Source organism: Arachis hypogaea, chromosome 4 (genome assembly GCF_003086295.3).
Source record: "Arachis hypogaea cultivar Tifrunner chromosome 4, arahy.Tifrunner.gnm2.J5K5, whole genome shotgun sequence".
NCBI lineage: Eukaryota > Viridiplantae > Streptophyta > Magnoliopsida > Fabales > Fabaceae > Arachis > Arachis hypogaea.
In genome coordinates, this window is record NC_092039.1 from 47161133 (window position 1) to 47175640 (window position 14508).

General features: G+C 32.1%; 1 protein-coding gene across 4 annotated transcripts; it reads right to left on the reverse strand.

Moving 5' to 3' along the window:
* Window positions 1-2901: 2901 nt before the first annotated feature.
* On the reverse strand, window positions 2902-11280 carry LOC112796738 (transcription factor TGA3). Of its 4 annotated transcripts, none has more exons than XM_025839323.3 (9): window positions 11140-11280; window positions 10461-10624; window positions 10138-10212; window positions 8865-8924; window positions 8708-8785; window positions 8568-8631; window positions 6745-7016; window positions 5921-6148; window positions 2902-3332 (listed from the first exon to the last, which is right to left on the reverse strand). In XM_025839323.3, the coding sequence occupies exons 2-9, from the start codon at window positions 10581-10583 to the stop codon at window positions 3288-3290; spliced, it is 945 nt and encodes a 314-aa protein (XP_025695108.1). In that variant the 5' UTR covers window positions 10584-10624; window positions 11140-11280; the 3' UTR covers window positions 2902-3287. The 4 variants fall into 4 exon arrangements, with proteins under 4 accessions (XP_025695108.1, XP_025695107.1, XP_072091624.1 ...); XM_025839322.3 differs by having other exon boundaries at window positions 2902-3336; XM_072235523.1 differs by having other exon boundaries at window positions 2902-3336; window positions 11125-11269.
* Between the last annotated feature and the right edge of the window lie 3228 nt (window positions 11281-14508).

Consider the following 14508-nt stretch of genomic DNA (forward strand, 5'->3'; position numbering starts at 1 on the left):
TTAAGCTCTGAGTAGCTAAACTCCCTCTCATTGAGGGAGGGAGCTCTGTTGTACTTGATGATTAATGCTAGTGAATTTTTTTTCTCTTCATCTCTCTTTGATTTGCTAGAAGAAATTTCGTTCTTCATGCCTAGCATTCATGAAATCATACTTGAAATCCCTTCTCACATTGAGTAGATATGGGTTTTGGGATTGGATACGGTGACATTAAATCTACCCAAATACTTGGATCTATAAGGATGTGTGGTAAAATCAAGGACCAAGCTTATCTCTCTTCATGAGCAATTAGACCAAAGAATTGGCTGATTATCAAGATTTGAGTGATTGAATTACCAAGGAATTGGTATTCAATCAATCATGATTGCCAAGAGGTCAATGAGTTGAATGATTGAAGAATAGATAATCTAAAATTAATCTAGAGAAGGCAACATCTCCTAATCCCAATGATGTTTTCCCATTCTTATCTTCCCTATTCTTTATAGCTTTGTTTAAATTCTGTCAATCAACCCATTCCCTTTTAGAATTTAGTCATTTACATTCTAGCACTCTACAGCTTTCTTTATCTTCAAGTCATTTATAATTCTGTTATTTAATCTTCTACACTCAACACTTGTTCTTAATTAGGTTGACTAAAATACTCAGTAACTAAAGTTGTTTAATCAATCAATCCCTGTGGGATCGACCTTACTCTCAGTGAGTTTTTACTTGACGATATTTCGGTACACTTGCCGAAGGAGATATTGTAGAAATACAATAAATTCTAGTCATCAGTTGTCAGATTCTGACCTCTGTGCACTCAAATGAGAATTTTGGAAGCTACAAAAGTCCAAATAACGCGTTCTTAATGGTGTTGGAAAGCTAACTTTCAACGCTTTCCAACAATATATAATAGTCTACATTTTTCTTTGAAGGAGTCTGATCATATTGGGAGTTGAACGCCAAGGAGCTACCCTCTGGCTGGCGTTCAATGCCCCAAGGAGACAAGCCAGCGTTGAACTCCCAAGAACCACCCCCTTTGGGGTGCTCAACGCCCCACCAAGAAGAAGGCAGCTCCAATCACCCCCTAATGGGCATTCAATGCCGATTCCTCAAATTTGGACGCCAAGCTCAGCCTAAGTACTCAACCAAAGTGGGCCCAAGGATGAATTATGCACCTCTACTATAGTCTGTCATACTTTTTGTACTTCTTAGTTATTAGATTAGTATTTAAAGGGGAAGATCACCCATGTTTAGGATCTTCAGCTTCATCTTTACCTTCTTTACGTTCTACATTACTTTTTGTAAAGCATGAGCAACTAAACCTCCTAAGTTAGGGTTAGGAGCTCTATTGATTCTCATGGATTAATAATATTACTGTTCTATTTCAATACACGTTTGATTCCATTCTCTTGTGAATTTTTGTTCTTCAGCTCATAAATTGAGGATGACCAGTGACAATCATCCTTGTTCTACATGGGTTCCGTCACAGCTAGAGAGTGCACTGTGAATTCCAAGAGCGTGCCTAGGCAACTTTGGATATGTGACATATAATCCCATTGACTATGGGTTACTGAGGTTTTTGTGGTGTTAAGGCTAGAGCATGAGAAGCAGTGTTCCCTAATTCGGAAGATCCGACCTTGTCTGTGGCGTTTTGAGTACGATCGTGAAGAAGAGTGGATTGCTTATCTCTTCACCTTCGACTATAGTGGGAAGCCATGAATTAACTTGATAAAGATGCTACATGAGTTGCTTGGATATGGTGGAATGATATGGTTTAGAAGAGACTAACTTGATGAGAATGCTACATGAGTTAGTCCATTACGGCTACCATTGAATGAGTCATTCGTTTAGTACAAAAAGTTAATCTGGAAAGAGTACGCATCTCCGAAGCCTTAACTCAATATCTATCATTACTTTTACACTACTCTGGTATCTCGTATCCTTTACTATTTCATTTATGCTTCTTAAATAAACAACCATGTTTTCTAAATCGCCTGACTAAGATTGACAAGATAGCCCTTGTTTGCTCAATCCGACAATCTCCGTAGGATTCGACCCTCACTCACCTGAGGTATTACTTGGACGATCCGGTGCACTTGCCAGTTCAGTTGTGCAGAGTTCAATTTCAAGCCCCAAAAAGTTTCAAAAATACGGGTTGTTACACTTATTTGTCTGTTTGTGTGTTTTGTTTTGCTTGATTTGATTGTGTTTGCTATTATACGGAGGTGATAGAGGTTGAGGCGGATTGAATTTAGGATTGTCATTAAATTCTAATTTATGCATAGAAAAGAGAGATGGTAATCTATTAGATAAAAAATCCTTAGCTGCGTCTTTGACCCCTAAAAAAATTTAAAGATTTATTTCACATTTCCAAATCACATATGACTAAGAAGTATTTAGATATGCAATTCTATATAAGTAAATGAAAATGTCTAAAAAATAAAGTAATAAAGAACCAAACTTTTATGAAGGTAAACTTTTTTGAGGTATGCATTGATCACATGTACTTGTTTCTATTACTCTTGTGGCACTCCCTCTTTCTACTGAAGATCATGTGGTTTGATTTTTATTCCCTATATCTTAATAAGATTTGTGGATTAAGATTTGTTTTGTTATTTTAGATGTTTTTTCTTGCCTTTATTATTTTACATCTTATAAAGAGGGATAGGATCGTAATTGTTACATGTACGTTTGTATATTACTGTTATAAACTATTATTATAAATAAAAGAATATTATGATAATGTCATTGTATTTATTTATATATGTATGTATTTATTTATATATAGATAAGTTGTCGTAATATTTTTGCTATTAGAACAGTATAATCAATAGCATAACATTCTAATAGTAAAAGTGTAACAATATTTATTAAATTTTCAAACAGAAAAAAATATTAATTAACATTCGCTATCTATTTCCCTTTCTTTATTTATAAGAGATACTATACTTGCTCACTCGTTAACTTAATATGAAATAGATCATACAATGTTTATGCACAAGATAACAACTACAGGCTAAGCATAATCTTAAGAGATACAAATGATACAAATGCTTGGTTCTTATATATATATATATATATATCACGTAACAACTATATAACAAAACTTGAGGCACTATTCTATCAATTAAACCAAATATCAGGTTCATAGAGGTGATGTTCAAAAGGTTCTCAATATTAGGTGATTCTACAGTATTGGGCTAGCTAGGAAGGATCTCAAGGACGAGATGACCATAAAGAGCTAAGAGTGCGAAGGCGTTGTAAGTATTCTCCCATTATCATCAAACCTCGAGCGGCTTGGCCGGTCGTCAAGATTCGAGACATGTGCAGCAGAGTTTGTTGCCTGAGGTGATCTGCCTGAAGAGAAGGGAATACACACATTTTCATTAAGACAAATATTAGAGGGCTATTTAAATATATTTTTTAATATTATTTCTAGTTATAAATATAATTCTTTTAGTCTAGTAATTTATTAGCATACTTTAGTCTATACTTTAAAATATTGATGGCTAACTCGCTAAAAATAATAAAGAGTAAAAAATTATTTTGGTCCTCAATATTTGGAGTGAATTCTATTTTGATTTCTAATGTTTTAATCGTTCTATTTTTATTTCAAAACGTTTAAAATAGAATCAATATTATTTCACAGTTAAATTTCTCACTAACAATTAACGAAATTGATGTACTGTTAATAATATTTTTGTTGAAGCTACGTTTGCTCAACTTCATTTTCCTATCTTTATCCTCTCAACAAGCTCAAATTCTATTTTTCTATTCTCTTCTTCCTCTTCTTTTTTACACTATAAGAGAGTAGAAAAATAGAATTTGTGCTTGTTGAAAAAGTAAAAGTGGGAGAAGACAATTGTGCAAACATAATTTTAACAAAAACATTATTAATAGTACATTAATTTAGTTAAGTGTTAGTAAAAGATTTGATGGTGAGATAACATTGATTTATTTTAAATGTATTGGATAAAAATAGGACGATTTTAAAACGTTAAAGATTAAAATAGAATTTATCTTAAATTTTAAAAATAAAAACAATACTTTATTTAATAATAAAATTTGATGATCCTCTAACATTCTTCTATTTGTAATAGTAGCAAAGAAGCACAATTAAGAATCTAACTATAAATACTGATGATCACCATGAAATAATTAACTCTTATTTTTCCTCTTTAACTCTTAGGTTTTTTACCACAGAAGAATTAAAAAGGTGATCTCCAATTCTTATCTAAGTTACAATTTTTCTAAAAAGTTTTATATAGGTTCTAGATGTACCACAATATTATTATCTTTTATTTGGATTTAAGATTAGACTATGTAATGATTACTGAAAATACTTACAATTAGGAATTTAATTAAATCTTTAACAACATATTTTTTAAAACGAATGTTCCATTAGTTTTAATATTTTTTATATTAGCAATGATTTAATTATAAAATTAAAAATAGTATAAGAACTCAATTAAAAAAATATAAATATGTAAATATAAATTTAATAAAATTATAAAAACCAACAAAATAATTAAACTTTAAAATTGTTATACTGCAGTTCTATTTTAATGGTCTTAGACTGTTAGCTATTATATTATTAGCTCTTCTATTACCTAAATGTATTAGGATATCTTGCATCTAATCTATCTTCTTGTTGAGATTTCTCATGCTCGAAAAGTAACCTAGATTTTACCGTACGTCTCTTTCACAATATGTTCTAGTCGAACTCTTTTAATATTGGACTTTATTGCAAATCATTACATAGTTTGATCTTAAATTTGGAAAAAAGATAATGATATCGTGGTACATCTATAACCAATTTAAAACTTTCAGAACAATTATAATTTAGATAAGAATTAGAGATCATCTTTTTAATTCTTTAAAAACCTAAGAGTTAAGAGAAAAAAATAAAATAATTAATTATTCTATAGTGATTGTCAATATTTTTAGTTAGATTTTTAATGGTGCTTTTTTATGTTATTACAAATAGAAGAATATTAAAAAGCTATCAGAATTTATTGATATTCCAAATAGATTTAGGTAATGGAAGACCTAGCAAGCAATATCATAACTATGAAATTAAGAGTTAAACAAAATTGCACTATAATAATTTTAAGGTTTAATTATTTTATTGGTCGTTATTGTTTTATTAAATTTATAATTAAGTACTTATATATTTTTTTAAAATTGAATTACTACATTATTTTTAATTTTGTAATTAGGTTCTTGTTAGTATAAAAAATATTCAAATTAATGAAATATTTCTTTTAAAAAATATGTGATCAAAGATTTAATTAAATTTTTAATTGTAGCTATTTTTTAATTTGTAAAAAAATATTCTATTAATTTTGATATTTTTTATACTGATAAGAACCTAATTATAAAATTTGAAATAATGTAAGGATTCAATAAAAAAAATTATAAAAATTTAATTGTAAATTTAATAAAATGTTATAGACTAACTAACAGAATAATTAAACCTAATTTTAATACATCGATAATATATTACCCAAATCCTTTATCACTAGACGGTTGCTAGTGATTTGAATTATAGCTTTATGAACATGAAAATGATTTACCATGTTATATGAGCATAAAAAACTAGTTATTAAATTAATTATTAGTATAAAATATATATTAAAATATAAAATAAAATATTAAAATTAAGATAAATGGTATACTGTGATTGAATATTGATTGTCACTTAATATTTTGATGGACAACTCATAAGTAAACCTCTTAGAGATTTTCACTACAATAGTATGAAACTATGAATACGAAAATGATTTTTTTTTTTTTTTGGTCAGAATACGAAAAGATTTATGATTGGAGTATTGGACATTGCATCGTCATTTAATCAAATATAGTCTATACTTCTATAGCGATTTGTAAAGGTTTTTTTGGAATGAAAAAAAAAAAAGTTCAATATCTAATGTTACTTTACCTGGCTCACAAAACCTTCTAGAGCCTCAATATTGTCAAGGGCGGCAGCCATCTGAAATCCATAGTTTCCTATAAGCATTGGATCAACTGCTATGCTGTGGACCAGACCCTGCTGTAGTTTCTCCAACCCCAGTGAAAGCGCATCTTCTGCTTGCTGGGACGATAGACGGAGGTTGTTAATACTGGCGATTTGTTGATCGCTCAAAGGCTCAAGTTGTGGCACTATGATCTGTGAAGAATGGCCAAAAAAAATATATAGTTTACTGAATAATGATCGATAATTTAAAGGGAAAATACTTTCACCTCGTAAGGTTTGGTAAAATTTAACTTGATTCCCTTTAATTCTAAAACCATACCTTGACCTCTTTTGTTATTTCGAAAATAATACACTAAGTAACTGTGTATATAAACTAAAATCAACCATCAAAATTAATTATTATATATGGGTATAAAATATATATATTATTTAATCTATTTTTAATATGATTTTGTATTTAAACATATATTATATATAAGTGGCTGATTTAGCAGCTAATTTTTGGTATATTTGTAACATAATTGTAAATTAAATATAACACTAAGCACTCTTAAAAATATAATATTTATCCTTCCTGTAAGAGAGGTCAATGTGACCTACACAAACAGACAGGAGTCGCCATAAATTTCACCACCTACAAGGAATGTCGGGTATTTTGTGCTAATTTAAAAACTAACAACTTCAAAGGGATTACAACTGGAGACAGAGAGAGAAAGGAGAAGATGGTATAGAGCTTCCTTTTTCCACAATAATTGAATGTTAAAATGAAATATAGTATAGGGATTTACATTTAGAAGGTGCGATGGACGGGATCCTCCAATCCAAAGAAAAAGGCGTTCAACCGATGCTTTCCACGCACCAGAGATCAAATAAAATACATCAATCTTTGCCATATCTGCTTTCATCTGGAAAAGATTTGCATAATGATTCAAGTTGCTCTCAACAAGTAGATGAAGCTCTATATCAGATGCATGAGTGTGCAATGCATTTCTGAGTTCATCGTTCTGCCGATGCTGTTGTTCAACCCAGTGTCCATATTCAATCTCAAACACCGTTAACCCTGCTTGGTAAATCTCAAAACCTATAAGCTCAACGGGGCTTGCACTAAGAAGGACTAGTAATAAATGCAAAGTAAATGGAGTTTAACCATTCTAAACAAAAAACAAAAAGATTCATAATCTTTTGATTTTATTCTTGTCATGCAAGCAACGTGTAAATCAGCACATAATACTTTGTTCATAGATTTCAATTTATCACGGATTGAATTCATGGCACTATTAAATGCTCAAAATGTGTACATAGCAGTTCAAGAAATAGATTAGGAAGTCTAGCACAAAATCGCCCAACCATTTTATAAAATCATTTTAGTAATCATCCTTTAACTATGATAATCAGAAGGGTTAAGTACGATTTTAGTTCCTAACTTAGAGGTTGAAAATTTTTTTCGTCCTTGGCCTTTTTTTGCCTACAAAATGATCTTAAAGGTTTAATTTAGTTTTAAAACCGTCATTCGGACCAATATATTCCTTCCCCATCTTTCCCAAAATCAAGCAGAAATAGAAGCAGAACCAGAAGAACCAACAATAAAACAATGTAATCATTAAAAAAATGGATAATGGATCAACAAATATGTATATTGAAACAATGAAATAATGTAATCAAGCAGAAGCAGGAGCAGAACAACAACAACAATGGAATAATGTAATCAACCAGAAGTAGAAGCAACCAGAAGCAACAATAATCAGAAATCAACAACATAATGAGAGCAGAAGCATAAGAAGAATGGAAGCAGAAGAAGAAGCCGGCAAACCATCACAACGCCACCACCCTTTTCTTCTTCTCTCTTCGCGCTACCCTAGCGCCACCGTCATAGCGCGAAACCCTCTTCTCCTCCCTTGACTCACCTCCAGTTCACGCCATCTTTTTTGAGCTCCACCATTACCGTCAGCGTTTCCTCCACCCACCATCAAAACACCTACCGAAACCTTCTCCTGTTCTTGCCTCGAACCAAAACCCACCGCCATCGAGCACCTCTGCCGAGCCCAGAGGAGCAGCAGCAGGATCCAGCGACCGAACGACGACGAGCAGCGGCGACGGATTCCCTTCCCCTTTCCTTCTCCACCTTCCCTTCCCCTCTTCTTCCCTGACCCCCCCAGGGCGTAATTCCCTTCTCCTGTTCCCCAGCCCTTTAACCCTTATTCTTTATTTTTTCTTTTATATTTTTTAATTAGGGGTAATTTAGTAATAAAAATTAAAATTTTGATAAAAAAGATAATTTTAAAATTAGGTTAAACCTTCGAGTCCATTTTATAGGCAAAAAAAGACCGGAGACAAAAAAAATTTCGACCTCTACCTTAGAGACTAAAATCGTACTTAACCCTAATTGAAAAATATCTTGGTTGAAATAATCACATTCGCATATGCCTAAAGACATGGATAGATCACTACATGAAACAAGAAAGACATGGATTTACACACAATACAAACACCACAGTTCAATTTCTGCAACTGTTCAATTTCTGCAATTTCATTTGAACATAGAACAAGAAGCATGATACATAGAAAGTAACAGTTTCATGAAGATTAAAACTAAACTTCAAGAATAAAAAACCTGAGGTTATTGTTCCCGGTGAGCCAGTATAACCATCATCTAATGCACTCCCTACATATAGACCCTGCAAAAAAGACATTTTAGTGTATGCATAAACATGACAAGAGGAAGAACAAACATTGAAAGCCCGAAACCATTACATGTTTTCTTGCTTTCTCTATCTCCAGCTCCAATTGCATGAGCTTCAATCTGCTTGTTTCTAATTGTTGAACATAAGCCTGTAAGTAAAAGAAAAAGGTACGAATCAGAAGAGATGATAAATACTGCCTAAACTCGTAGTGATTCAGCTTCAACAACCTTCTTCCGCAGCCGGCTTTTCCGTGCAGCCTCACGATTTTGTGCCAGTCGTCGATTCACCTACACATGAATATTGAGCAACTGTAATGTCACTTTACTCATGTAAAAACTTTACATTCTTGATATAATAACTCCAAAAGTATAAATCACCAAGAAGCATTTCAGTTACTTAGCATCATTTTAAAAGGTTGACCCTAGTTACTTGGGTTCTTTAATTTACTTGTGTATTGCCTACTAAATCTCCCTTTTTGAATACCGTATACTATAAATTCTTTCTAAAGAAACCCTTTTAATTTAACAAAAAATAGTGAACTGCATACCAAAATGAATTGTCTACCCATTACTGCATCGGAACTAGGCGCCAAACCTGATTCTTCTCAAACAGCTTCAAGCTCATTCATCTTACATGACATTAATCCAATCTGGAACTTTGAAAGCCTTAGAAATATGATTCGGCTCTATTTTTTAGATGAGAGAGTGACAGATACAAGAGTAAGGATGGGGTTCCCATTTGGATGAATATAATAAGAAGTTGGATTTTGGGAATGGTCCGTGGGTGGGTTAATTTTAGGAGGCAGTTGTTGTTGATTGGAAGCAGAGGAAATGTTTCCTCTGGCCATGGTGGAGCAATTAGGCTCTAAATACGATAATAGAAAACCTATATCATTGTCATAGTTACATGGAATACAACACGTTTGGGTACAGGAACAGATGCATGGTACGCTACGTGTAAAATATTTTATTGGAAAAATATATGTACGCCGTTCAACAATTCATAATTATCAACATAAGGATCATCATCATCATCAAAGATATTTCCTTCTCAGATGGGCTTGTCATATTGTGTAACGTAAGTGAACTTTTGTTAAGTGAGTCTTCAATTGATTTAGCAGAGTTTTCAGTTGTGTAGACTAATACACCCTCAGCTCATTCAAACTTTTAATCCTCTTTTTTAACAACCTAGCTCGGCTGCTAGAGATATTGTCTGTTTTGCGGCTAGTTCATGGCATAGTTTTAAAACATGTCACAAGGAAAAGGTATTCAAACTCGTAAAACTTATAAAGCTTGTTGTTTCTTTTGCCTTTCCAATCGATGTCTATTTTTTCTCCTTTATATATAACGTGTTTTAAAACAGTGGGAAAAACCAACTTCAAAGTGGACAATATCACCAGTTTATAGTATTATACAAGAACACATTTAAAAAAAAAAAAAAGAAAACTCCTCAAAATAGCAATACATAGAACACACATATAGAGATTTCAAATTTCATTACCTTACGGACTTCTTTATCAGTAATCTCTTGATCATCTCCGGAAGGATCCCCTGATTCATGAGGAATAAACTCAGGCTGCACAAAAGAGTCAAATCAAATTCAAAAACATTGTCAAGGTAAGTTTAATTTATGGTTGTATTTTCTATTTTTATTTTTAATATTTTTTATTTTTAGGATTTTGTAAAAAAATTTATAAAATAATAAAATTCTATTTTCATTTCTTGCTATCATTTTTTTCTTTAGAGAATATTAAAACTTGAAATTGAAATGAAAATAGAAAATAAAGATACAAATCAAACATTATATTCGTTTTAAGTTCTAACCTTACTTTCCTCCATATTTGTGTTCACCATTAACATTGGGGAAGCAACTGAATTCAGGCTGCCATCAACTTTGAAGCTGTCACTCCACATGCTAACTTGATGGAACGGATCATATATTCCCATCCTTTTCAAATTAATAGTTGAGTTGGCTGAGAGCTCATGTACTAAAGCATCATGAGATGAAAAAAGAATCATATTAAGAGTTCATTCATATTATGTAACGGCCAATTGATTAAAAGCTAGCTAGAAGCAGGGTTTACAATGGAAAAATGAACAAACTCAAGCTCAACATTAAGAAACAGCAATGTTGAGAATTTTTAATCAGTTACTTCTTTCCTCGTCTTTCTCTTGGATCAACTTAAGGAAGTGAGAATTTTATGAATAATAATTTTAGTAATAACATTTAATACATTCATTTTATTGATGGCTGTTATACGCAAACTTTGGTAACAAAAATGAATTTTTATCAGAAAGGAAGAAGCATAGAATAATTTTCGGTTTGTTTGTATCAAATATAAAGCTCAATTGCTCCATAAGAAACCCCACAAAAATAAAAGTTAGACAAAAAAAAAAAGAGAAAAAAGACAGAGGGCTTATTAAATGATAGAATCTTGCATTGACATTGTAAATTTCCAGAAAGAGACAAAGAGTTCGGTTTGAGTACCAGTGTTTAAATCACCTGAGTAATAGGTTTTGCTCAAAACAACGATTTACAGGTATGTTGAGCTGAAAGTGGTATCAAACCCATTTCAGAATTCAGAAGCAGCAAAATGATGCTAAAGAATATACCAAAGAATATATATATATATTGATAAAGTCACTAACTATTACTTAGATAAATAATAGCATTACTTCGCTGCATGCAAACAAGCTGTGAAAGCGACTGAATGATTGAAGAAAACAACTAAAACATACAACTTAAAATAAAAATACCTGCTCATTGATTTTTTTAAGTAGAGCAACTTTTTTCCTTTCCTCCTTTTGATTATGAAACTTTATTTTGATGTGTCAACTTGGTAATCCTTTTATGTTCCCACTTCAAAAGAAGCAATTTGGAAAGCTCAGCACTAAAGATCAAAAGGAAAGAAACACAGAAGAAAGTACCAAGTTCACTACTGCTTTTATTGCTGAGATGACACTGATCACGCTAACATGAGTGGTAAACGCAGATATATATTATTACAAGTCTGGTGCCGATTAAAATTACAGTTTCTATAGTGTTTATATGTGTAAAATAATCTGTTGCGATATTTTTTAGAGTTGAATTAGGTTTACTTAGTTTTAATATTTAAGGTAAAATATGGTGTTGATTATTCTCAAGATTTTTATCAAGGGCGCCACTTACATAAACACACAAAAAACAACTTCTTTTAAAGACACATTAATTCTACTAATTAATTTTTGACATGTAGCATTGGTTAAAATACGGTTCATCTTTAACAGTTTTTATTATTTGGTCATAAACAGTTTTTTTTATGATTTTTTCTGTTACTGCCACCGGCTCTCACTCTGACAGTTTCACCGCAAAATCGCCGTCTTCTCGCATCTGAGGGATGAAGTAGAATCGTCGCTTTCCCTTGTTGCAGCCTGAACGTCGCCGCCTCCAGCCTGGTCTTCATCACCACTGCAGAAGCATCTTCGCTGGTCTTAGTTACAGCTCGTTCGTCAGCCTCTTCACCCTGTGTGGGTTTTCCTTTCTGTGGTCTTCTGTGATTTTATTCAGTGTATATGTCTTCTGACCTTGATGGAATGTGGTAATTGAAGACCAAGGAATGCTGATGAAGAAGATTGGAAGCATTATTATAGCAAGAATGTTATTGCGGGTGCTGATTAGTTTTAGTGATTAATGATGATGATGATGATGAGATTATTGCGGGTATTGTTGCTGAAGAAGCACTATTATTTGTGTTGTTTTCAAACAGAATTAAGGATGATTAACAAAATGGCTCATGCCTCAGTGTGTGTGCCTCTTATGCCATTGAATTTGAATACAAAATTCATGAACTGTTGTGTAAACAACTAATCTTGTGCCATTGTTGAATTTGAATTTATCGTTGTCATGCATATTTGTATCTTGAAGTTTTGTATATGCAAGTAGATATTAAAGAAGAACTTGCAGCAATTTATATGATTTGGTGCTGCATTGACTCATTTTAATATCTTTATTTTAATTATGTTATATTTTCTTTTTGGGAATTCTATCGTACCCTCTTTAAAATAAAGGGTAAATTATCCCTTGTAATATATATATATATATATATATATATATATATATATATATATATATATATATATATATATATTGAAAGTGATTCACCAGATGAGTTTTATGACATGGAAGAGATCTTTACGAATGCAATTGATGCACTTGAAGATAGAGGAGAGCTTATGGTCCGTGATGATAGAAGTCATAAAGACATTTGGAAAGATTATTTTGATCCTCAAGTCATAAACACAGTTAAAGACATTGTTATTGATGATGTCAAATACAAGTTTCAAGGGATGGTAAATTCGGATCCTCATGAGATTAAAGACATTGTTGTCAATGAGGTGGAGATAAATAGGATTTGCAAGATGAGGTGACAATTATGCACAAGAATTTAGTCACTTTTATGGTACAAAAGTTTTGCGGATAGTGAACTCCGAGAATGTTATCACCATACAGAAGAGGGTGGAGGGGGCACAGTGGGTGTACGCTGAGGTTGGGAAGGAGTTGCGCCTATGTAGTAGAGATTCTCTGTACCTCGGTAGCACAAATGTTGCCACGTGTAACGAGCTGAATACGTACTTGCACCTTGTTGATGGGTTTGTGAGTTCACCACAAAGAAATTTTCCAACGGTGACAGCCGCCACCACCACCATAGACTGGTGGTGCTAAACTAAATTTAAATAATCACAAGAGAGAGAAAGAAAAATAGAGAACATATACCTAATCATTATGGTTAACATTCAACTTAATTATAATTATAGGCACTATATATATCACAAAGGGTAATTTACCCTTTATTTTAGAGAGGGCATAGTAGCATTCACCTTTCTCTTTTTAGTTCGTTCTTTTAAAAAACACCAGTACTAATGTTGTTGTTATAATTGAACCAAATAGGAAAAAGAAAAGGAAAAGGAACCACTGGCTATTATGGTGGTAAGAGCTGAGGAAATGGAAACAGAGCAGGCATTAGTGGTGGTAAGAACAGAGAGAATGGAACCACGGTAGGCATTAGTGGTCAGTAGGGAAAAAGTTAATATTTTACCTTCAAGTTGGTGTAAGATGGAAGATAGTGCCCCTTGTTGTTAAAAACTTGTGTCTATTATGATGAAGTGCATGAAGAAGGTAGGTTGTAGTTCCTATATTCTTTAACTGTAGGAAAGCATTGAATAGCACTTTGTTTCTAGTTTGTATTTCTAAACTTGTACCTTTGATTTATTCCATCGTCATTTTTTTGTGTGCCTAATTTGTGACATGTTATGATATTTTGGTTTTGAAGTATTAAAGTAAAAACAATGATTCACTAGTGTAATAGGAATAGTCTCACAATCTGAATTAAGTAATAAAATTTATTTATCAATTAGTGCTTCTTCATTTTGAATCTATTTATCAGGTGAATGAACTAAATATTACTTCAGTCAGCATTGGGCTTCATCTTAGCCTACTTTGTTTATTCTTTTGTTTGTAGGAAAGAAGCTTTGCATCTTTACACGCACAGGATGAAAGCAAGAGTGATTATTGAACTAACCATAAATAATTATATTCTAAATATAAAGCTCTAGAGTATTCAAATAAAATGACCTTGAAAATTAAGTTTAAAATTGCTTTATTTATTTGAAGTTGGCTCACACAAAATGATTTTTACTAATTGTTTAAGATTGAAAGTGATCAGGAAATGCACTATGCATTGAAGTAGTAGTAAGGGAAAGGTACATACTGGTTGTTTGGGTAGGATTACTTAACTTTTAACACTTTATTTTCCTTAAGTAAAACAAGTCCTTTTCTTTTGGTAGTTAGTCATCGGCCTAACTTTTCATTGACTAAATCATGAAATAATCTATT

Excerpts from the sequence above, each read along its gene's own strand:
- LOC112796738 (XM_025839322.3), bottom strand. The coding sequence starts at position 10,583 with ATGGGAATATATGATCCGTTCCATCAAGTTAGCATGTGGAGTGACAGC. Across the intron at positions 6,149-6,744 it reads GTCCATCGCACCTTCTAAAT|ATCATAGTGCCACAACTTGA; the intron begins GTAAATCCCTAT and ends CATTCTTCACAG. Across the intron at positions 3,337-5,920 it reads TAGAAGGTTTTGTGAGCCAG|GCAGATCACCTCAGGCAACA; the intron begins GTAAAGTAACAT and ends CCTTCTCTTCAG.